Consider the following 22,457-nt stretch of genomic DNA (forward strand, 5'->3'; position numbering starts at 1 on the left):
ATTCTGCGAAACACGGCTCTTGCTAGGGTTCGTGTTAGCAACGTCGTCAGGTTTGAGCCACGTGAGCTACCTACTAGTTCGGTGAATCTAGAATAACCCCTTGAGATTACTAGAATAGGTAGGAAAAAAAGGGTCTGAGAATGTTTGGTTAGACTTTAGAAATAAATCCTTGTTGGTTCGCGCGTACAATCATTCAAAAGAAAAAACATTAAAGTGACTGATATGCGAACGTCACTGTTTGTCAAAGTGTCACATAAATCCGGCAGACATCAGAAAAAAAAAATCGTATTATGCATAAATTTTCCGTTCAAAATGACAAATATAATTGTTGGCACTAATCGGTTTGGTATAAAAGTATTCTGCGGTCGGCTACGTGGTTACTGAACATAAAATGCCGGTTTTCACCGCCAACATACCGGGATTACTAAAAGTTGGCGACAAAATCGAGATAGGTGGCAAAATCAAGGAGAATGCAAGAAAGTTAGTTTGGTTAACCTAACTGTGTTTGACATTTATTATACAATATATTTTTTAACACATTTATATTCTATTTACAATTTTACAAAACATTATATTAACTATTTACATGACAGCTTTCTTCTTTCATTTACATATAAAGTTATATATTATATTTATATACTGTTCTACTCAAAACCCTCTTATCACATATTATTTTACCTCTCATTATAATAATCATATTCAAATATTTAAATACCTATGCATCTTGTTAAATTTCGAATTAGTCAATAGCGTCGAAATTTAATAAAATAATCTATTAGCTTCTGTAAAAAAAAAAGCTAAGAAACTAAGTTACCTAATTATTATTATTGTTCTGAACGATGTCTTAAGTATTTATGATGCATAAAAAAAACTATTTCAGACTTAAGCCCCTTTTGCACTAGCGTCTACATCTAAAGCTATATACACGAGCACGTTTTTTTTTTTTTTATTGCCCTTGTAGGCAGACGAGCATACGGCCCACCTGATGGTGAGTGGTTACCGTCGCCCATGGACTTCAGCAATGCCAGGGGCAGATCCAAGCCGCTGCCTACCGGAACTGGTCTAACTGGTCCGTACTGGTCTAACACAGGATGTCCGTGAATCTTTGCGCTCAAGAAGGCGAGGAGCCGAGGGATGTGGTTCTCCACTTCGACGTGAGATTCCACCGGGACAACATCATATCGCTGTCCAGGAAGAACGGCATTTGGATCGGAAGCGGAAATTACGACACCAACTACAACATGTTTGTTCCTGGTAATTGTTTTAAACGTATCAAAAGTAGAAGCGTCACTGGCCCATCTAGCGGCCGTACGCAATAATTACCCTAGCCCCCTCCAGTTAATACCCCAAAGTAAGTATAAACGCTTCAAACACTCTAGAACTGTTCCAACTATTGTGGTGCTTGCATTTGTATTAAAATATCATACAAGAACTAATTGCACAGCTTCTCATCGTTCCTCAAACGCCTACCAAGAGCTCACCCACTATGATATATAAGGAATTTTGGGATTTTTTTTTGTTTTTATTTTTCCTACCTAAACTGAGAGCCTTGAGAGGCTATTTCAGCGTAACCCTAACTTTAGTAGGTGAGCTCACGGGGCTCAAACCTGATGACGTTGCTAACACGAACCCTAGCAAGAGCCGTGCTTCGCAGAATCTACCACCGGATCGGAAACGCGACCCACTGAGAAGATCCGGCGAGAAACTCAGTGGGCTGTGTCTGAGAGTTAATTTACTCGTCGAGCCATTCGTCGCAAGCGACGGGTTCGACGAGAACGGTGACCGGTGCTTGAAGTACCTAGAAGCACCGTTAGTGGATCGGGAGGATCCGAGATGACGTGTTTTGGGCGACGTCGACTGCTTTCCATTCTGTCCGCAGGATCGGGAATGTAGTTACCGGCGGCCACGATGAGAGGGTTCTCGTGTCGTGCCGCTTTATCGAAGTGGCGCATTGACGCCGACTGGAGATACTTACTGATGGACTCTAAGTCCAGGTCGTCATGGAGGTCGACGTTCCTGACGAACCACGGGGCTCCGACGGCTATCCTGCAAAAACGGGATTGAATAATTTGGAAGGATTTTAAGTGAATGCGGGCCGCGTGAGCGAACACTACACTTGCATAGGTCATGACGGGGCGTATGCAAGTTTTGTAGAGTGTCACCTTATTTCTAAGGGACATTTTACTTCGCCTACATATCATCGGGTAGAGACGTCCTAGAATGAAGGCGGCACGGTCGCGTACCGTCTTGATGTGGGGGCGGAATGTCATCCTACTGTCGAGGGTGACGCCTAAATATTTGACCTTCGGGGCCCACGGTATGGGCTGGTCGAACATCATTTTGGGAGCCGATACCAGTGTGCTTAGTGCGAGCTTTTTAACGTTCTAGATAGCGTAAAAGTTAACCCAGTTTTGTATGCAGTTGGAACAGCGCCCCTAGCGGCAAACGTACGCAAACGATCCCATTCCATACAAATATGAGCTAACTTTTACGCTATGGAGAACGTTAAAAAACTCGCACTAACCACACTGGCCACGACTGGTACATACCCGATCCTATAGACCGAATGGTAAACAGTCGACATCGCCCAAAACACGTCATTACGGATCCTCCTGATCCATTAACGGTGCTTTTAGGTACCTGAAGCACCGGTCACCATCTTCGTCGAACCCGTCCCAAGCGACGAAGGGCTCGACGTGCGAATTACGTGTGCCCACTGAGTGTCTCGCCGAATCTTCTCAGTGGGTCGCGTTTCCGATCCGGTGGTAGATTCTGCGAAGCACTACTTTTGCTAGGGTCAGTGTTAGCAACACTCCAGTTTGGGTCCCGTGAGCTCACCTACTAGTTAAGGTTACGCTGAAATAGCCTCTCAAGGCTATCAGTTTAGGTAGGAAAAAAAGAAGCGTCTGGTATTATTACTGAGAAAGTTGCCTTTTCCTCGTCAGGCACGATTTTTCGGATAGTCTTCGAAATCAAGGACACGGACGTCATCACGATATACTGCCAGGGGAAGTTCCATTCGAACTTCCTCCCGAAGATACCACTCAACATGGCCAAATACATTGTGGCCTGGGCGGACGTAGAGAGGATCTCGCATTGTTATTTTAATTTCGCGAACAAAGTAAGTAAAGGACTCTTTTTATTATTATTAGAGAGAGAGAGAGAGAGAGAGAGAGAAAGAGAGCGAGAGAGAGAGAGAGAGCGAGAGAGAGAGAGAGAGTCTTTATTTTACACCAAAAAACAAATAAACAGTGCGATACATTAAATACAAAAATTTACAATTGGCGGTCTTATCGCTAAGAGCGATCTCTTCCAGGCAACCATCAGGTGGACAAGAATCGTTTGGAAACGAACAACGCGCGGTATATCAATCCAGTGAAATACATTCACTATATATACATATAATATATACTTATAATATATACATATATGTACTTAGCTAGCTATTATTGCTTAGCTAGGTTGGAAGAGCTCACAACCTACCTAGTTGCTAACCAGGTTATTGGAGCCCAGAGACATCTACAATGTAAATGCGCCACCCACCTTGAGATATAACTTCTAAGGTCTCAGTATAGTTACAACGGCTGCCCCACCCTTCAAACCGAAACGCATTACTGCTTCACGGCAGAAATAGGCAGGGCGGTGGTACCTTACCTAGCGCTAGTTTAGCTGAATTTCTAAGTGTATTTCACTTGTCCTGTCAGACGGTGAGCGGTGATGAGGCCGGAGCGCCGGGTGCCTTCGCCCCCCAGTCCCCTAGACCGCCACTGGTCGTCGGAGACGTGAAAAGATGGTAAGGTTGATAATAGGTAGGCAGCGGCTTGGCTCTGCCCCTGGCATTGCCGACGTCTATTAGCGACGGTAGCCCCAGTCACTGTTTTCGTCGAACCCGTCGCTTGGGACGAAGGGCTCGACGAGTAAATTAACCCTCAGACACAGTCCACTGAGTTTCTCGCCGGATCTTCTCAGTGGGTCGCGTTTCCGATCCGGTGGTAGATTCTGCGAAGCACGGCTCTTGCTAGGGTTCGTGTTAGCAACTTCGTCAGGTTTGAGCCCCGTGAGCTCACCTACTAGTTAAGGTTCCGCTGGAATAGCCTCTCAAGGCTACCAGCTTAGGTAGGAAAAAAAAAGACGGTAACCACTCACCTTCAGGTGGGCCGTTTGCTCGTCTGCCTATACGGAAATAATCATATCGCACGAGAGTCGAACTTAGGTAAGTGCTTACGTTGCATTGACCACTAGATGAGTTATCTATTGGTGGTAGGACGTCTTGTGAATCCGCAAGGGTAGGTACCACTATCTTGTATATTTCTATCCTTTCTAACCTGACGCAAATACAAGGGTTGATGTGTGTGTATTATATCTTTTAATTTTGAAATTTTTGATATGTACCCGAGCGAAGCCGGAGCGGGCTGCTAGTTTATTATAAGGTATCTCTTACGCGCTGCCTCGTACGCCTTAATACAGAAAAAAAATCTCTCGGAATTTAATTTGCTTGTTTAATTTAGAATGGAAAGTAGTAGGTATTTGCCTTTTCTGTACCCCGACCACGCAAAGGTGATGCTTATCAATTAAGACGTGAATGAGTAACAACCAAACAAACTTACTTTCGCATTTACAATTTTAATTTGGTTAGCTACAGAGTTAAGATATGTTATTGAACGACTTTTAAGTCGACCATCGCCATCCTATTAATTTTTGGCGCAAATCAGTCACGCATTGTGATGTGCTCGCTCCGAGATTCGATTGGGAAACTTGATGCGGACTAAACTATGTAGATACAATTTTTTTATTGCTTAGATGAGTGGACGAGCTCACAGCCCACCTGGTGTTAAGTGGTTACTGGAGCCCATATACATCTACGACGGAAATGCGCCACCCACCTTAAGATATAAGTTCTAAGATCTCAGTATAGTTACAACGACTGTCCCCCCCTTCAAACCGAAACGCATTACTGCTTCACGGCAGAAATAGGCGACGTGGTGGTACTTAGCCGTGCGGACTCACAAGAGATCCTACCACCAGTAAAAGTAATATTGTTCATTACAGTCCAAGGGCCAAGAAGACTGCGACAGGTTCGCCAAAAAACCGCTCGTCGAACGAAAGCTCTGACGAGGAGCTTAAAGTGAGAGTTAAAACTGACGGAAGGCCGGACCGGTTCTTCTACGAGACCCTGATGTGTCAGCAGACGGACCACCCGAAGTTCGGGTCTCCGGAGACATGCAAACAGAGACGCGAGCCAAGTCTGGGGAGGGAGAACTTGAAGAAATACAGAGAGACATCGGATACGGAGAAGAATGAAAGTGATGATTATTCTGAGGAGATAGCTTCGAAGAACATGGATTCTTCTGTCGTAGAGTCCGACGGGGTGCTTCAAGAGCTGGGCATCAAGAGGAGAACGAGGAGGGGGAAGTTTGCGCCATTCGCTCAGGTCGTCAATTTGATGGGGAAGTCGTCTAAGAGAAATTAGTTGGATTTGTTTGAGCTGTGTTTTTTGTGGGAAGCGTGTATTAAACTGTTTGGAAATATTAGTTTTTGTTTTTTTTCCCTTGAATTTTTGATATCGAGAGGTGAAAGGCTAAATAATTTATGCCACATTTTGCTTAATTATATTTAACTAGAAGTCCCGCAGTAGTCGAAATTCGACTATAACTAATTGGAATTGTAAGTTTGTACACTATTATGATTGTATTTTTTTACTTCTGTAATCACAAATTTCGCCAAGACTACACTATAAAAAATATTAACAAAGACAAACAATATTTAATCTATTCTCAATTTGACCACAGACGTCAAGAACAAAAGTTTGACAATAAATAAATAGTATGCATGCGTGTGTGCGTCAAATACATGGCATGTAGTGTGTGTAATGTTTTCTGTATTGATTTAATGTATCCTTTATGCATTATTTAAAAAAAATATTAGCATTGTGCACTCCTTCTCTATATTCTCTATAAGTGTGGAAAATTTCATACTCCTCCGTCTGCGCAATTTTCGTAAAAAGGGATGGATACAAAGTTTTTGCTTCACGTATTAATATATACCTAGATAATTTCTATGGTTGTAATTTGTTTAGTGCATCAATAAAAAAAAAAATACCCGTCACACTAGTTACTGGTGGTAGGACGTCTTGTGAGTCCGCACGGGTAGGTACCACCGCCCTGCCTATTTCTGCCGTGGAGCAGTAATGCGTTTCGGTTCGGTTCGAAGGGCGGGGCAGCCGTTGTACTGTTACAAGTGAGACCTTAGAAGTCATGTCTCAAGGTGGGTGGCGGCATTTACGTTGTAGATGTCTATGGGCTCCGTTAACCACTTAACACCAGTTGGGCTGTGAGCTTATCCACCCACCTATGCAATAAAAAATAATCTGTATTATAATAATTAAAAATTATTAAGTTTTTTTACGCTTTGTTCATGGAATCTTCTTCGTAATCTTGTTTTTTCTTTGTCATTCTCTTTTCCCTTTCCTACCCTCATTCTCTCTCACATCTTAACGATTCGTTGCACACATATTTCATACGTTCCATCCTTACTAATCTATATACCTACTAGCTGACCTGGCAAACATTGTTTTGCCATATATAAGATTTCTAGGGAATTTCTAGTTTAGAAAAAAAAACTAACTTATTGTAAGTGTGTAAGGATGTGGTAAATGAGTGAAAGAGGTATGTAGTGCTGTGAACGATGAGGGAATATATAATAAAAATAACAAAACCTCATTCAGTCACATAATACCTCATTATAACAAAACAAAAAGTCCAAATAAAAAAAATATGTTAGGGGTGGACAATCCTAATCACTTAGGGGTATGAAAAATAGATAGTAGCCGATTCTCAGGCTTACTGAATATGCATAAAAAAAATCATGAGAATCGGTCAAGCGGTTTCGGAGGAGTATGGGAACGAACATTGTGACACGAGAATTTTATATATTAGATATAAAAATAAATTGCTGTCCGTTAGTCTCGCTTTAGCGAGTTTTAACTCGAGAACGGCTGGACCGATTTGGCTAATTTTGGTCTTGAATTATTCGTGGAAGTCCAGAGAAGGTTTAAAAGGTAGATAAATAGGAAAATGCTCGGAATTAAATAAAAATAACAATTTTGTTTTTCCTTTGATGGGTCCCCCATCAGACGAGTTCCTTTTGTTTGTTTTAAGTTTATTTTATACAAGAGTTTAGGTCTTTTATTTATCGATTGAGGCATTACGAAGTCTGCCGGGTCAGCTAATCACACATATATTTCTATATCAATACAGTGTTAAGCAATCATCACTGTACCTAAGGGCACGTACAAAAAAAAAACACAGACCAATTAATTATTGCATTTATTTAATAATACCCATCGTTAAAAAAAAATTATAAATACATCATCACATATTTAAGACACGCTATATCTAATATTAGGCTTTATACATATATTTGTATATACATTATTTACAATTTGACTAATCGAAAATAGAAACATCTCTTTGAGACCACAATTCACTAATAAGAAGCACACTAAATTCGTTATGTATTCCACTAACAATGCTTTTAGGTACCTCAAGCACCGGTCATCGTTCTCGTCGAACCCGTCGCTTGAGACGAAGGGCTCGACGAGCGAATTAACCCATAGACACAGCCCACTGAGTTTCTCGCCGGATCTTCTCAGTGGGTCGCGTTTCCGATCCGGCGGTAGATTCTGCGAAGCACGGCTCTTGCTAGGGCCAGTATTATCAACACTACGGTTTGAGCCCCGTGAGCTCACCTACTCATTAGGGCGAAGCTGAAATAGCCTCAGTCTCAAGGCTATCAGCATAGGTAGGATGAAAAAAAAAAGTTACGTAATATTTGAATATTTTATAATGCCATTTGCTTACGCTTAATAAGTCTGTGGTGTAAAATTTGGCGCGTAATAGAGAAAATTTGTTGTATGTCGTCTCGATTCTTATCTGTAGGAAATAAACCAATAGGAGGCTACTTATGGTGAGCTTGTTTTTCGTTAGCACGCAATGTATCGAAAACCTGCTCGAGCCACGAAGAATGATTTCCATTGCGTGCTTTGTTTTTTTTTTCATACATAATATTAAACGCTAGCATATCAGGAAGGACCAACTATGAACTACCTTCATTTTTGGAAACGTGCCATAGTAAATTTACAGGACTCTAAGTGTAGGGTAGTTTGTTTTTTTATGTCCAAAATTCAATGCCAGCTTGGGTTCTTTTTTTGTGTTATTGATAGCACATATGTATAATGAGGATAAGTCTAGACTGAGAATACGTGTTACAAATAATGATAAATCAATAATGTTGTTAGTTTTTTTGACGTGATTATGTCTTATAAATCAATGAACATCAGCTGCACGCACGTAAAAGTGTCACGTTCCACCTGAGCGTGCAAGCGAGAGCGCAGAAAAAACGATAGAGAGGCACGATCGGCCCGAGCGTTGGCTTGTGAGACGTTCATCTTCTCGCGTGACGTCAGAGCTAGCAGTCCGAATAGTTCTGCTACTGACGTTATCCAGACCACCAATTTTTTTTATAGCAACCTTTCTGCTTTAGGCTCTCGGCTTTCTGCTGCTAATTGTTAAGTCCATAGCTATTGCAACATTACCGCCGCCATCCCTGTCTAGCGCCATAGACAAGCAAGACTGTGCCACGACCGGACAAGTCACTTGCGACTACCCTAACTTTTGATGAAATCACATATAAAATCGGCGTGCTCTTCTCTGATACCGATTTGGGTCAATTGAGTCTTTGAGGCGAGGAATAAAGATTCCCCATCCATTTCGTGCTCCTGCAATATCGATATAGTGTCGTTCCATTTGTGTTTCGATAAATGCTCCGATAGTTGGTGTACCTGGAAAAGGTTTTGTTTCATTTTGCGGGTAGTCGAAGAACGTTAGGTTCGCCTATCGTTTGCCGGGATAAGACTGTAGGTATTTTTGGAGTTGGAAGGGTTTCGATGAAGGGAATTAAGAATCGATTAGGATGTAGCCTAATTAAGGTGTGTAACTTAAGATCTGCTGAGTCTACCAATTTGCTTCTCTGACGGAAACAGACATAATAAATCCATGCGAAGAGACAGTAATTTTCTTTGATTTTTTTTACTGCTTAGATGAGTGGACGAGCTCACAGCCCACCTTATGTTAAGTGGGTACCGGAGCCCATAGAAATCTACAACGAGATATGATTTCTAAAGTCTCAGTATAGTTACAACGGCTGCCCCGCCTTAAAAACCGAAATGCATTACTGCTTTACGGCAGAAATAGGCAGGGCGGTGGTACTTACCGGTGCGGACTCACAAGAGGTTCTACCACCAGTAACAACCATAACCATAGAATGACATACTTTATAGCTGTATATCTAGAATGGACATATTGACTGACCTAGATCAGAGTCTACAAGATCTTTTTCCTTGATGCGACATCGACCCACTTGGAGTTCAGTGGTTATCGGAGACCATAGACATTAACAATGTAAATACCATCCATTCACCTCGAAACATGAGTTCTAAGTCCCAATATTACAGTACAAAAAGCTGCCCTGCTCTTCAAACCGAAAAGCACTTTACGCGTATACAACTAAATGTTCATATCATCGTCATCATCATCATCATCATCATCATCATCATCATCATCATCAGCCCACAATCGTCCACTGCTGGACATAGGTCTCTCCCAATCCACACCACTGAGCCCGGTCTTCGGGTCTCCTCGTCCACCTCCTACCTTCGAAGGTCATCGCACCATCTAGCCAGAGAGCGTCCTACGTTACGTTTGCCGCTTTTTCACGTTAATTTTCATTTTTTTTATTGCCCTTGTAGGCAGACGAGCACACGGCCCACCTGATGGCGAGTGGTTACCGTCGCCCATGGACTTCAGCAATGCCAGGGGCAGAGCCAAGCCGCTTCGAAGAAGGACATGTCATAGCGCTCGGATAAAACCGTGGAGGGGAGCTCATTCCATAGCATATATATATATGATTTACTTTAGGATATTTACCGTCCACGATTTCACTGTGGTCTGTTGGAGGGCTTCGAATGGGTTATCTGAAATACAAAAAAAAAACTTCTTTATCATACTGTGAACGACAGTGCCAATGACAAAGCCTATGTGAAAAGTTGTCGTGGCCTAACGGATAAGACGTCCGGTGCATTCGTGTTGAAGCGATGCACCGGTGTTCGAATCCCGCAGGCGGGTACCAGTTTTTCTAATGAAATACGTACTCAGCAAATGTTCACGATTGACTTCCACGGTGAAGGAATAACATCGTGTAATAAAAATGAAATCCGCAAAATTATAATTTGCGACCACTTGTGAGTCCGCACGGGTAGGTACCACCACCCTGCCTATTTCTGCCGTGAAGCAGTAATGCGTTTCGGTTTGAAGGGTGGAGCAACCGTTGTAACTATACTGAGACCTTAGAACTTATATCTCAAGGTGGGTGGCACATTTACGTTGTAGATGTCTATGGGCTCCAGTATCCACTTAAAACCAGGTGGGCTGTGAGCTTGTACACCCATCTAAGCAATAAAAAAAAAGAATTCTTTGAGCTTAGCAGCGACAGAAAATGTGGATCCTTGGGCGAAGGACTAGTTAAATGGAAACGATAAATGTTTGATCGTTTTTAAATCCTGAAGCTGAATGGCTGATAAAGAACACGATGCCGTATGCGGGTAATCATTTTTTTATAAATCTTTATAGTTCATCCTATAACTGGCCCCAAATGACGTCACACGTAATGAAGTAGTCACAATACACAGGAGAACAGTACCAATCGTTCCAGTGATCATAATCATAATGTGATCAGAGTGCTCAAGCAAAAGCCTTTCCCGAAAATGAGGGTAGGCGTGCTTTAAAAACAACGGTCTGAAGCTAAGTGATTATTAATATGAAAAACTTTAAGCTACACACTAAATGTATATGTTGTGTTTGTGCTTTTTGTATTGAACGCAATGGAATACACACTGACGTGAGATACCGGCTTGTTACATTGCTGGCTCGCGTTTGTACTGACCTATCTTGTTCTATCTAAAAAACACATGTGGCACTCGGAGACTGCCGCGGTTAAGCTATTGCATAGCATTTTTTATCAACTTATGCAATTATAATTAGACAATAATAATTTAATATTAAAACAATACTAAAATAAGACCACGCTATATTTACGAGGACTGCACTAAAAGTATCGGGAATGGAATATTTCCACTGTTCCTGTCATATTAAAATCTTTTTAATTGAAAACTCCTTGGTTTTAAAAATCGAATACCATTTATTTATTTAAAAATAGATTCTCGGTCTTGTCACGAGGTTTGGTCAAACTTGTTTAGTCGTTGAGAAAATGGAATTGACTCGAGAAAATTCAAGAGCGATGATTTATTATGACTTTCGAAGTGGTTTAACACAAAAACAGTGTGTTGACCGGATGATTTCTGAATTTGGTGATGAAGCCCCATCCAAAACCACAATTTATCGCTGGTTTGCTGAGTTTCAACGTGGACGTGTCAAGCTCAGTGATGATCCCCGTCAAGGTCGTCCAAAAACTGCAGTCACCCAAGAAAACGTTGATGCTGTGCGTAAGCTGATTGAGGAAGATCGACATGTGACATACCGCGAAATTCAGGCAACTTTAGACATTGACATGAGTCAAATACAAATAATCTTGCACGAACAATTAGGTGTAAAAAAGTTGTTTTCCCGATGGATACCGCATTCGCTCTGTGAAGAGCAAAAAGCGGCTCGCGTTACTTGGTGCGTCAGAACTCTCGAAAGATTCCACGCAGGATCCTCAAATGCTGTATACAACATTGTATCAGGTGACGAATCCTGGATATACGCGTACGAACCCGAAACAAAAAACCAGTCACGAGTTTGGGTGTTCGAACATGAGTTAAAACCAACAAAAATTGTTCGTTGACGGAGTGTTGCAAAAAAAATGGTGGCCACGTTTGTCTCCAAAACCGGCCATGTTACGACTATTCCTCTTGAGGGACAAAGAACGGTTAATGCAGAATGGTATGCTAGCATTTGTTTGCCACAGGTCGTTTCTGAACTCCGTAAAGAGAACTGCAACCGCCGCATCATCCTCCATCACAACAATGCGAGTTCTCACACCGCGCACAGAACAAAAGAGTTTTTAGAGCAAGAAAACATAGAATTATTAGACCATCCGCCGTACAGCCCCGACCTAAGCCCTAATGATTTCTATACTTTCCCTAAAATAAAGAATAAATTGCGTGGACAGAGATTTTCATCACCTGAAGAAGCTATGGACGCCTACAAAACGGCCATTTTGGAGACCCCAACTTCCGAATGGAATGGTTGCTTCAATGATTGGTTCCATCGTATGGAAAAATGTGTCAAATTTCGCGGAGAATACTTCGAAAAGCAATAAATACATTTTTAAATAGTAATGTTGTGTCACTTCGTTAATTCCCGAAATTTTCAGTGCCGCCTTTTTTTTTTTATTTTTTTATTGCCCTTGTAGTCAGACGAGCATACGGCCCACCTGATGGTGAGTGGTTACCGTCGCCCATGGACTTCAGCAATGCCAGGGGCAGAGCCAAGCCGCTGCCTACCGCTTAATACTCTCCACAAGCCTCGTTTGAAGAAGGACATGTCATAGCGCTCGGGAAACACCGTGGAGGGGAGCTCATTCCATAGCCGGATGGTACGTGGTAAAAAAGACCTCTGGAAACGCACTGTGGATGACCGCAGTGGCTCCAGGTAGTATGGATGAACTCTACTCCGATGGCGGGCGGTGCGATGGTAAAAACGAGATGCCGGTATCATCTCGAACAATTCCTCAGAGCACTCCCCATGGAACAAACGGTACAAAATACAGAGGGAACCGAAGTCCCTCCGCAGACCCAGAGGTTCCAAACGATCCGTGAGACCGGGATTATCGACAATCCGAACGGCCCTCCTCTGTATGGAGTCGCCTAGGTATAAACATTAACAAAAGCAAAACATTAACTGTCCCCTTCACACTCATAAGCTAGAGCACGCGAGAGAGAGAGATGGGCATACTTTTCATGATGCGCATGCAGTGTGACGTCACGCCGCGCGCTTATTCACAAACACTACACAAGCGCAACGTGTGAATGTGTTGAACGCGAGCTACATTGTAGGCGGAGTGTTAGGTTTTATTTTCGTTACGGAATTTCTTGATTCGTTCGCCGCGCTCAAAGTCCGCGATAAAAGCTATGCAATAGCTCTTAACAAAGCATTAATTTTACCTTTTTTCGTTTCTAAATCCTTTTCTTTTTCACCGTCTTCGACAGTTTCTGATTTCCTGTTCACGTGCATGTGGTAGTACGGCAGCAGCGGAATGTCTCCGGGCACATGATGAACTGGTTCGCTCTTGATTATCGCGATGTTATCGACTAGGCCATTAGGAGCTATCGTGCAAGGGTAGACCTTTCTCTCCTTCAGCGGTTTCCTGATCTAGAACGCGAGACCTTCGCTAGTATAGCAGACGAAAATAAGAAGAGAAACAACAAAAATAAACTGATTCGCTTTTAACGGGACATAATCCTAAAGAAATTCGTTTTTAATTCGCTTTTATTAGCTTCAGACGTATGTATGTTTGTAACGGAATCTTTGAATATGATTTTGACCTCCTTAAAAACGTCGGATTAACTCGAAATTTGGTATACTTATTAAGGACCGATGACAATTCAATGTTAAAAAAAAGTTTAAAAAATAAATGCGGATGTTCGTCTAATACAAGTAATGTAGCCACATCCGAACAAGTTTAATTTTGCATATTAAATTTGACTGTTAAGACGGCAGATAATGTTTTTACAGAAAATTGCGACTTCTCACTGCTCCAATTATCATTCCCTCGTGAGAATACCCTTTCAACAGCAGCATTAGTGGCTGGACAACATACGGAAATTTCTATTAAAACTTTTAAATTTTCATGTGGGATATGTTCTACTCTAAAATGCCGAAAGATTTTTAAAGAAGAAAATCATACAAATGAGTACTTTCAGAGTGCAGGATTTGAAAAGAGTATGGTTTGGGAAAAAAGAGTACAAAACTTAGTAAATTTTTACTGGTGGTAGGCCTTCTTGTGAGTCCGCACGGGAAGTAACACCGCCTCGCCTATTTCTGCCGTGAAGCAGTAATGCGTTTCGGTTTGAAGGGTGGGGCAGCCATTGTAACTATACTGAGACCTTAGAACTTATATCTCAAGGTGGGTGGCGCATTTACGTTTTAGATGTCTATGGGCTCCAGTAACCACTTAACACCAGGTGGGCTGTGAGCTCGTCCAACCATCTAAGGAATAAAAAAATAAAAAAATGTCACCTTAAGCTAGAGGTACTCACCGGGAATGCCATATTGGATTCTTGTATTACGTAGCCATCTAAGACGTGGGTCAATATCCGTTGTCCACTTTCCAATTCACGTTTCATCTCGATCTTGTCTCTGACGAGAGCCTTCACGTCTTTATCCAGCTGAAAGTCCTGGTATTTCTCCCGTTTTATCCTGAATTGCGCGTTGATATCGCCTTCCTCTGTTTTGACTTCAACTTTTTTGATTTCGTCAGTTGCTTCAGGGCTCTTATCGCTGTTCGCAATTACCACTGGTGGCTTGTTCCTTTTCTTCTTAGCTTCAGGTGGTGCCGGTATTTTGAAGTTGTTCTTAGGTGACTCCTCTTCTTTTATCGGAGCCGGGTTCCGTGGGATCTCCTCTAAATTGTCAGGTCTAGATTCTTTCTCGATGACTTGCGGAGGCTCTTTATCGTTCAAAAGTCTGCCTCTCGCTTGCGTGAAGACTGTGTTTCGGATTAGCTTATCGTTTTCCGTTTGATTAGATGACGCTGTATTGGCGTCTGGTGTTTGGAGTCTGGTATCTTGGGGCGCATTGTCGTTTGGCTTAGCTATTGGGGTGTTTTTATTAGGTGCTGCGTTTGGATTTGTTAGGTTTTTACTCGGGACCGCACCGTTGTTGGGGTGGGCAATCGCTTTTGCGGTCATGCTGCTTTGTTTTGTTGGATTTTCGTTTATCGTTGCCGGATTTAAGGCAGTTTTCTTGGGTATATCGTCTGGAGATTCAGCTTTTCTTTTTCTGTTTATTTGCGTGCCCGTAGTGGCAGTCAGTGTTTTAGTGACCGGTACAATGTGGGCTGTGACACTTGATGTTCCGCTGATATTTGGCTGCGTGTTTGGCAAGTGGTTTGCCGGTTGTGTCAGAGCGCCGATGTTGGGTAAGTTGTGTCTATATGGCGTCCTCGGTTGGATTGGTCTGAACGTGAAATTTCCGTTTCGGACATTTGAAATGACTGGATTGATATTGGTTAGGACGTTAGTTGGGGCGTTTTGCGTTGTGTTTGGTGTTGGTCTCGGGCTTTGCGTTATATTGGCCGATGTTGGCGTCACCGGTCTCTGTACACTGTTTAGTTGTATTTGTCGTTGTGGCACATGAGTTTGTATGTATGTTTGACCTATATGTTGGCTGTTTGGAGTGTTTTGAGGAATCAAAATTTGTTGGCGTATGCTGTGCTGCGGAATCGATGTCCTTACATTCATATACACGGGTCGTTGCATTTCCAAAGTCTGCGGTGTGTTTGTTTGATGATTGATTGGCTGGTTGTTTGACACGATCTGTCTGTTAGGAACATGGTTGGGTATTTGATTGTAATTCGTCATCTGTATCTGTTGGTCGTGTTGGATATTGGCACTCATGTTGGGGAAGCCCTGTAGCATGTTAGCTGGGACATTTTGTATTTGTATTGGCCTCGTATCTTGAGGGTTCTGGGCCAACATTTGTTGTTGTATTTGGTAGGCCTGTTGCGGCATCTGGCAGTTTTGGATGTAAAGGCTTTGGTCCATGCTTTGTTGGATATTGGGCACCATGTTGGACGGCATGTGCTGGACGTACATAACTTGGGTGTGTTGGGCATTTTTGATCCATGGCGGTGGGTTATGTTGGTTCAAGTAGATTGTTTGGTTTGGTTGTATTTGATCCCCTGGAATACAGATTTTTCACATTTCACATTGTTCAATCAAATATTACTTATCAATGATTGTTGATATTAATATAAATCTCGTTCCAGAAATTGTGTTGCGAGCGAAAATGGACTTGCTAACAAACCAGTTGTTCCTAAGTCGTTGTTCATGGACAACAGCAATGTAAGATACAGTAACACAGCTACTAAGGCTTTTCTTTTATCAAAGCTCCTCAATTAGATCATTTCTAATTTTGTAACGCGACCAAAACACTACGATGAGGATAACTAATGAGGACTACGTTGCCATTTACCAGATTATCGAAAGTTGTAAAACATTAACCTAAATGGCGTTTATTATGACAAATTCAAGGTACATTAATAGATGCGAGAATTCCTTGGTTTTTTTGTGAATCATACAGTGATATAGTAAATGCAGTAAATGTCAATAAAAATATACCTTAAATCAACTTATTTAAGGGTGATTTAGATAGTAAACAAAGTTAAGGGCCGGATTGGGTATTAATAGTATGTAGTATCAACACTTACCGGGTTTCACAAGGATTTGAGTTTCATAAACAACTTGTACCGGGCATAAAACCATCTGTTGGGCCATCCCCTGTTGATTCCTGCATTAAATACTTTTATTAATACTAGCACTAATACTCATATCTCCAAATATTACCTAATACCAAATATTAATAGATATATTTAGGGTTGTCATCCTTTTCTTTCCTATCTATTCTAGTGGCCTCGATGGGTCAGATTCGCCGAACGATAGGAGAGCTCACGGAGCTCTAACCTGGTGACGTTGCTTACACTAGCTAGGACTATACTAATACTAGCTAGATCAGAGCAGTGCTTCGCAGAATCTGCCAATTGATCGGAAACGCGACCCACTGAGAAGATCCGGCGAGAAACTCAGTGGGCTGTGTCTGTGGGTTGACTTACTCGCCCAGCCCTTCGTCGCAAGCGACAGGTTCGGCGAGAACGGTGACCGGATTGTCATCAAAACTGCGTCACAGTCACAGAACTGACTTCATACCTACATCATATCGAGCAAGATCGAGGGAATTCTGATTAATAGCCTATGCAGCAATTCCTTGAGAAATACTCAAAAAATATTGTAATAAATAATCAGATACTAATGTGTTTTATGTTTAAGTAACTAACATACATTATGAGTACCTAATACTAACAAAATGTATGGTTTTGTACTGAAATAAAGATAAAAAATTAAAAAATTGTTGTGTACTTAAGTAACCTCAATATGGGTAATGAGCTAATCTATTAACATTACATTGACACGATCAATGGCCAGGGTCTACGTACTTGTGGCTAGTATTTTCGATACTAGTATATAACAGGTAGTGTTTAGTGACTAGTATTTTAGATATTAGTAACAGGTATTAACTATACTTATATGATATATTCACTCACCCGATCTGGTCTTGGTGACATTGTTGTTGCATCTGTAAAGCGTACGTGGCCTGATTAGCGTTTGAGAATTTAGATCTGTGGTTTAAATTTAATTAATTTATTGAGAGCACGACCTCAACGAACTCCAGCGAACGATAAGAATATAATCAAGTTATTTTAATCGAATTTCGCTGCATTGAATGTAACAGTAGGAATCAGCTGATTATCGGGTCAACGAACTTTGCGGGACACAAGTACGCCGGTCAACTACCGCCGCTTAAGTTCACAAAACTTGAACATACATGATATGAATATATATATGTAATTATATGTATTTTTAATACGCTTTTATTAGCTTCAGACGTATGTATGTATGTTTGTAACGGAATCTTTGAACATGATTTTGACCCCCTTCAAAACGTCGGATTAACTCGAAATTTTTTATACTTATTAAGTACCAATGACAATTCAATATTTAAAAAAAAATTGAAATTCAACTAAAAAATGAGAAATAAATAATAGTTTAAAAAAAAAACAAAAAATGGTGTGCATGGTGTTCAGTAGTTATAAATATTTTCTGAACAGATATGATTAGAAGGGTTATTATGATAATATCCTGAAAAGCACCCCACGCTTTTTTACAATAAAATCATTTTTTCTTACACTATTTTTAATTCAAATTTATTAAAATTTATTTTCTATTTTTTAGTTGGATTTTCTATAAAAGCGTGTTTTGTTAGTTTTTTTAAACTATCATTTATTTACATAACAAAGCAATTAAATAATATAATACTATTTTCAATGTATTTGAAAGAAGTCTTGATTTCGCGGATTCCAAAACCGCACTGTAGGTACCCACGGTAAGCGAATCGAGAGAAATATAAAAAAAAATCTGTCTAAGGTCCACGCACTGACTCGAATCTACCATATACACAATCACTAACTCTATTCCTCCAATCCACTATGCCATGTCACACACATCGAGAAACTAAAATTCGCATAAAGAACACATTTAAATTCGAAAAAAGAACACATTTAAAATGAAATGTCAAAGTGATCGGTTGTCAAAAAAAAAAAAAAACGAAAAAAAAAATCGCAAAGCACTTTTTTGAATCCATTCAAACTGAATTATTATACACCACAGAAACGAAAGACATAAGTCACAAATCTTTAAAACATAATCATATCCAATGTCACTGTTTATAAAGACTAATTTTCCTTGAACAACAACAATGGAGAGTCGATTTTTTTTTTGTCACATAAAATTCTTTGCGAAATCTTTTGAAGCGAATATTCAACAAAAGGACCGCCATAAAGCTTCGACGCCACCCCTGCGGACTCAATAAATCAAACGAAACCCGTAATATAAATTGTTAGTGAACGCTTCAGACTAATTTCATCTCTAACTTTCTAACAATAAGTGTGAAAATTCCTTGATAATGTTGTCAACCATTTAAGAGACGGTAAATGCAGTAAATGCGAAGAAAAATATACCTTATATACATACAAGTAAGGGTGATTACGATAGTAAATAAAGTTAGGGACCGGATTAGTGTAATAATACGCACAGGCAGACATTTTTGTTTTTTGTTTTTTTTTTGTTGCTTAGAGATGCACTATATATCGATGCTTTAAAATTAAATTTTATTTTTTTTCGAAATTAGTAAACGTCTATATTTTGATAATGAAAATTTCTGTAATGGAGGAAAGTCGATTCACCTAGTATGCTGTAATGATTACTGGAGACTATTATTATTATTTTGTTCAACATCATCATAATCGGCTCTCAGTTGCCCACTGCTTGATATACAACTTTTCCAATTCACGCCACTGAACCCAGTCTTCAGCCTTACTTATATCCAGAGACCATGGACATCACCATATAAAATTTTAATTTGAGACATCTGTAACGCATTAACTACGAACCGTTTTAACTTTGATTCTTGCTTAAGAGGAACTGTCCACGATTTAAGAAGAAGACAAAGTAAGAACTTAATTTCCCATCAACCAAATCAAAGATCTCTTTTATCTGCCCTATATATCTTTCGGACCACAGACGTCCACTACTGGACATTAGCCTCCCAATCCTCACCACAACGACTGGTCCTACGCTATCTGCATCCAGGAGATACCCACGACATTCAATAGGTCTTTGGCCACAGATCACGTCAGCTTTTACCAGCATTCAACTAAACTGTCATTATCCCGTTTTAATTATTCGAATCGCCGATGTTTAAATATCTCAGTTACAATGTCCTCACTGCATAAGAGTTCTGTTTTGAATGAGACGTGCACCAGAGTTAGATTTCAGCCTTCTAAAAAGTTTCCGGCAGATGATGACAATTGAAACTAAATGACCTTAAAATATGTACCATGAAATTAGTTGAAAATTGAAACCTCGAAATTGGAATCCGCATCGGCATCTTAATACCTAGCTCTAAAGATAATAAAGGAACATATTATTATATACTTTGTTATATGGTCATTGTAGACACACAGCCCACAGTCGTTCACGGAAGTCAGCAATGACAGGGACATTGCCTACCGTGGAGTAGTCTACGCCAACCTCGTTTGAAAATCATGTCCTAGACCTCGGGAAGTGAATAGTCTTTGCTTTCAACCGACATTGTTAATGACATACGCGATGGTTGCATTTAAGTCAGTTGCTAGCTTACCAGTTTTCTAGAAAAAAGAAAAATAACTGCGTTTTTTGTAGACAAAATATCAACGAAAAGATTTAACAATTTAAATTATAATAAATAATAATGCTTTCAAAAAGTATCGACTATCGATACCCGATGCTTTATTAAAGCACAGCACTAAGTTAAATATAGGGCGCTGCGGGGGAATGTCGGACCCCACCGCGCTCCATTCTTGAGGGCAAGCGAGACAAACATATACAACGGCCATATTGTTAGAAAGAGACAAAACATCTCAACTATTATAGACATTTATTTTAGTAATAAGAAATAAGAATCATGGCTGTAATAGTCGACATGAAGAAGGGCACCCCTTTTCTTGAGGGGAGGAGGGGGATATTTAGGGTTGAAGTTGCACACAAGTCAAGCGGATAATTAGTCACTTAACCTGTCATTAAATGGCGGTCGTAACTTATGTCTTCAGTTACGTGTAATAAAATTTGAATATGGCAACAGGAGAATTAGATTTTATACAAACACGTAAATACTTAATAGCTCACACAAAAATAAAATATGTATAAAACTAAAAAATAATAAATAGATAGTAACAGAAAAAACATCGGATTGCGTTAATAGCAGCGGAAATGACAACCAAATGGAAACGTTGGTCGAATTCGAAATTCGAATATACGTGACGTCACAGCACGATCCAACTCTTTAAATCGTTTCAGTGTAACAGCGCCATTAGAACTCAAATCAGCTGTTCCCACAGCACGCCGGCATTAAACCACATTAATCCACGAAGTATAACGAATATAAAACAGTCAAACGTCTTACCATAACGTTGTCGTGTACGCGAACGTCAAAAAAACTCGAGAATCACATCGGAACTTGTCCACACGGGCAGCCAAAGACGCCTTTCGATTCACAATGGCTGAACGAATAGCACAAAAGAGACAACGTATTTCGACCGTCCTTCTACCACTGAACCTAAAACGGGACTCGCGATCGCTTCGTTCCAACACAAACACGCCGCAGACGTATCGATTTTGCGTGATTTCGAGACGCTTGGTACAAGCCACGAACAACCAATAGTGTGTGAGTGGATAACAACGCAGCGCATTGGACGGGACGCGTTTCGAAATTCAAACACGTTCTATGACCCCGTTATCCTCGAGCTAGACGAGCGCTCGCGATAAACCGCCAAACCTCTCGCTCTGCCGTCGCACGAAATCTCATTAGCAAGAAAGAGATAGATTTTAGAACACTTTTCAAACTCGTAAACGAAATCTGTACAGGAAGTGTGGTTATTAATAACTTGTAAACAATAATGTGCTTTGATTGAAAGCGTTAGAGGATATATTTGTGTGTTTGTTGTTTTTAACATGATGTCATTCGATTGCAAACAACTATGGCTTACATTTTTACGATTAAAATTCAATTTGGGCCTATTTTTGTTGTTGTTTATCACTGCATATGTCAACCTTTGCGTCTTCATTTAGAGTATTTTATGTAAATATTGAATGATAACAATATATTATTTTGTTGTTTGACAATGTTTTAGTGTTTTCATAATTTGTTTTTGTCGTTATCCGTCGGATAATCTATGTTTCTACTTAATCGATGCAAAATTTTTATTTAAGTTTTAAGAATTCAATTTTAATGTAACATTATGGTTATGTTTGGTGGTTTTTGCGTTAAATTCCCTTTTAATTGGTGACAAATGAACAAAAAAGCGATTTCGTATCTTTGATATTAGTTGAAGAATCAACGTAGGTAAGTTTGTGATAGTTTGAAAAGAGTTTTCTTTGAGCAATAGTATCGGCAGAGTCGACTTTGTTATAATCTTCCGTTATAAAAAGCATACATTTTATCAGGGACGTCTTAAACTAGGCTGGGGCCCTTGGGCACACAATAATTTGAGGACCTTTTGGAAAGTAAAAAAGCGAATTATAATAACATTTTTTTACTGAGTCTGACCATTTATTATAGGTAATCAAATACAGTATGATATAATATGTCATTAATGATATTAGAATGCTGCTGGTTTTTTGGTTACGATTTCGATAACGGTTTCTTTCGGGACTTCTGTTGAGCAAAATCTTCTATTATAGGCATAGTATATGCCTTGTAAATACCTTCTGATTACTGATTTGTGAAAAAAGTGTAATGTGCCCGACAAAAATGTTTTGAGAATAAACGTGTGAGAGAAATTGTCGGTCTTTCGGGGCCCCCTGAGAATGGAGGCCCTGGGCACGGGCCCCGTGTGCCCTTATGGTAAAGACGGTATTGCATTTTATGTGAAATGAAAAATGAAATGGTGCGAAATGTGGATGGAGTTAATTATTTAAAAACTGTGCTTAATCGTAATATAAATTGGGTTGAAAATAAATGAAGCGAGATAAGATGGATTGGAATAAAGTCTCAGTAAAATGGTAGTTGCTTACTGAGAGTTCAATGAAC

At 40.3% G+C, this 22,457-nt stretch overlaps 2 protein-coding genes across 3 annotated transcripts in view; one reads left to right on the forward strand and one right to left on the reverse strand.

Annotated features, from left to right (window-relative positions):
- Nucleotides 1-5,520, forward strand: part of LOC114245638 (uncharacterized) — a 382,194-nt gene extending 376,674 nt beyond the window's left edge. Inside the window, exons 1-5 of one of the 2 annotated variants that reach the window (XM_028177879.2) lie at nucleotides 277-480; nucleotides 1,091-1,254; nucleotides 2,946-3,121; nucleotides 3,705-3,793; nucleotides 5,050-5,520. In XM_028177879.2, coding sequence (XP_028033680.1) covers nucleotides 392-480; nucleotides 1,091-1,254; nucleotides 2,946-3,121; nucleotides 3,705-3,793; nucleotides 5,050-5,470 — 939 coding nt within the window. In that variant the 5' untranslated portion in view covers nucleotides 277-391 and the 3' untranslated portion in view covers nucleotides 5,471-5,520. Of the gene's footprint in view, nucleotides 1-276; nucleotides 481-1,090; nucleotides 1,255-2,945; nucleotides 3,122-3,704; nucleotides 3,794-5,049 lie in introns of those variants that run through there. The other variant, XM_089733679.1, reaches the window with a different exon arrangement.
- Nucleotides 5,521-7,315: 1,795 nt separating this feature from the next.
- Nucleotides 7,316-20,971, reverse strand: LOC114245704 (uncharacterized). The gene is made up of 7 exons (XM_028177972.2): nucleotides 20,832-20,971; nucleotides 17,377-17,408; nucleotides 16,486-16,565; nucleotides 14,315-15,957; nucleotides 13,220-13,427; nucleotides 9,984-10,030; nucleotides 7,316-8,839 (listed from the first exon to the last, which is right to left on the reverse strand). Exons 1-7 carry the CDS (start codon nucleotides 20,832-20,834, stop codon nucleotides 8,666-8,668), a joined length of 2,187 nt encoding a protein of 728 aa, XP_028033773.2. The 5' UTR covers nucleotides 20,835-20,971; the 3' UTR covers nucleotides 7,316-8,665.
- Between the last annotated feature and the right edge of the window lie 1,486 nt (nucleotides 20,972-22,457).

The sequence above is a fragment of the Bombyx mandarina genome, chromosome 02, assembly GCF_030267445.1.
Source record: "Bombyx mandarina strain Sakado chromosome 02, ASM3026744v2".
NCBI classification, from domain to species: Eukaryota; Metazoa; Arthropoda; class Insecta; order Lepidoptera; family Bombycidae; genus Bombyx; species Bombyx mandarina.

Bases quoted from the DNA above. Each gene is read 5' to 3' on its own strand.
- LOC114245704 (XM_028177972.2), bottom strand. The intron at 15,958-16,485 runs GTAAGTGTTGAT...TCTGTATTCCAG, and splicing joins TCAAATCCTTGTGAAACCCG to GGGATCAAATACAACCAAAC. The intron at 10,031-13,219 runs GTAAAATTAATG...TTTGTATTTCAG, and splicing joins GGATTTAGAAACGAAAAAAG to ATAACCCATTCGAAGCCCTC.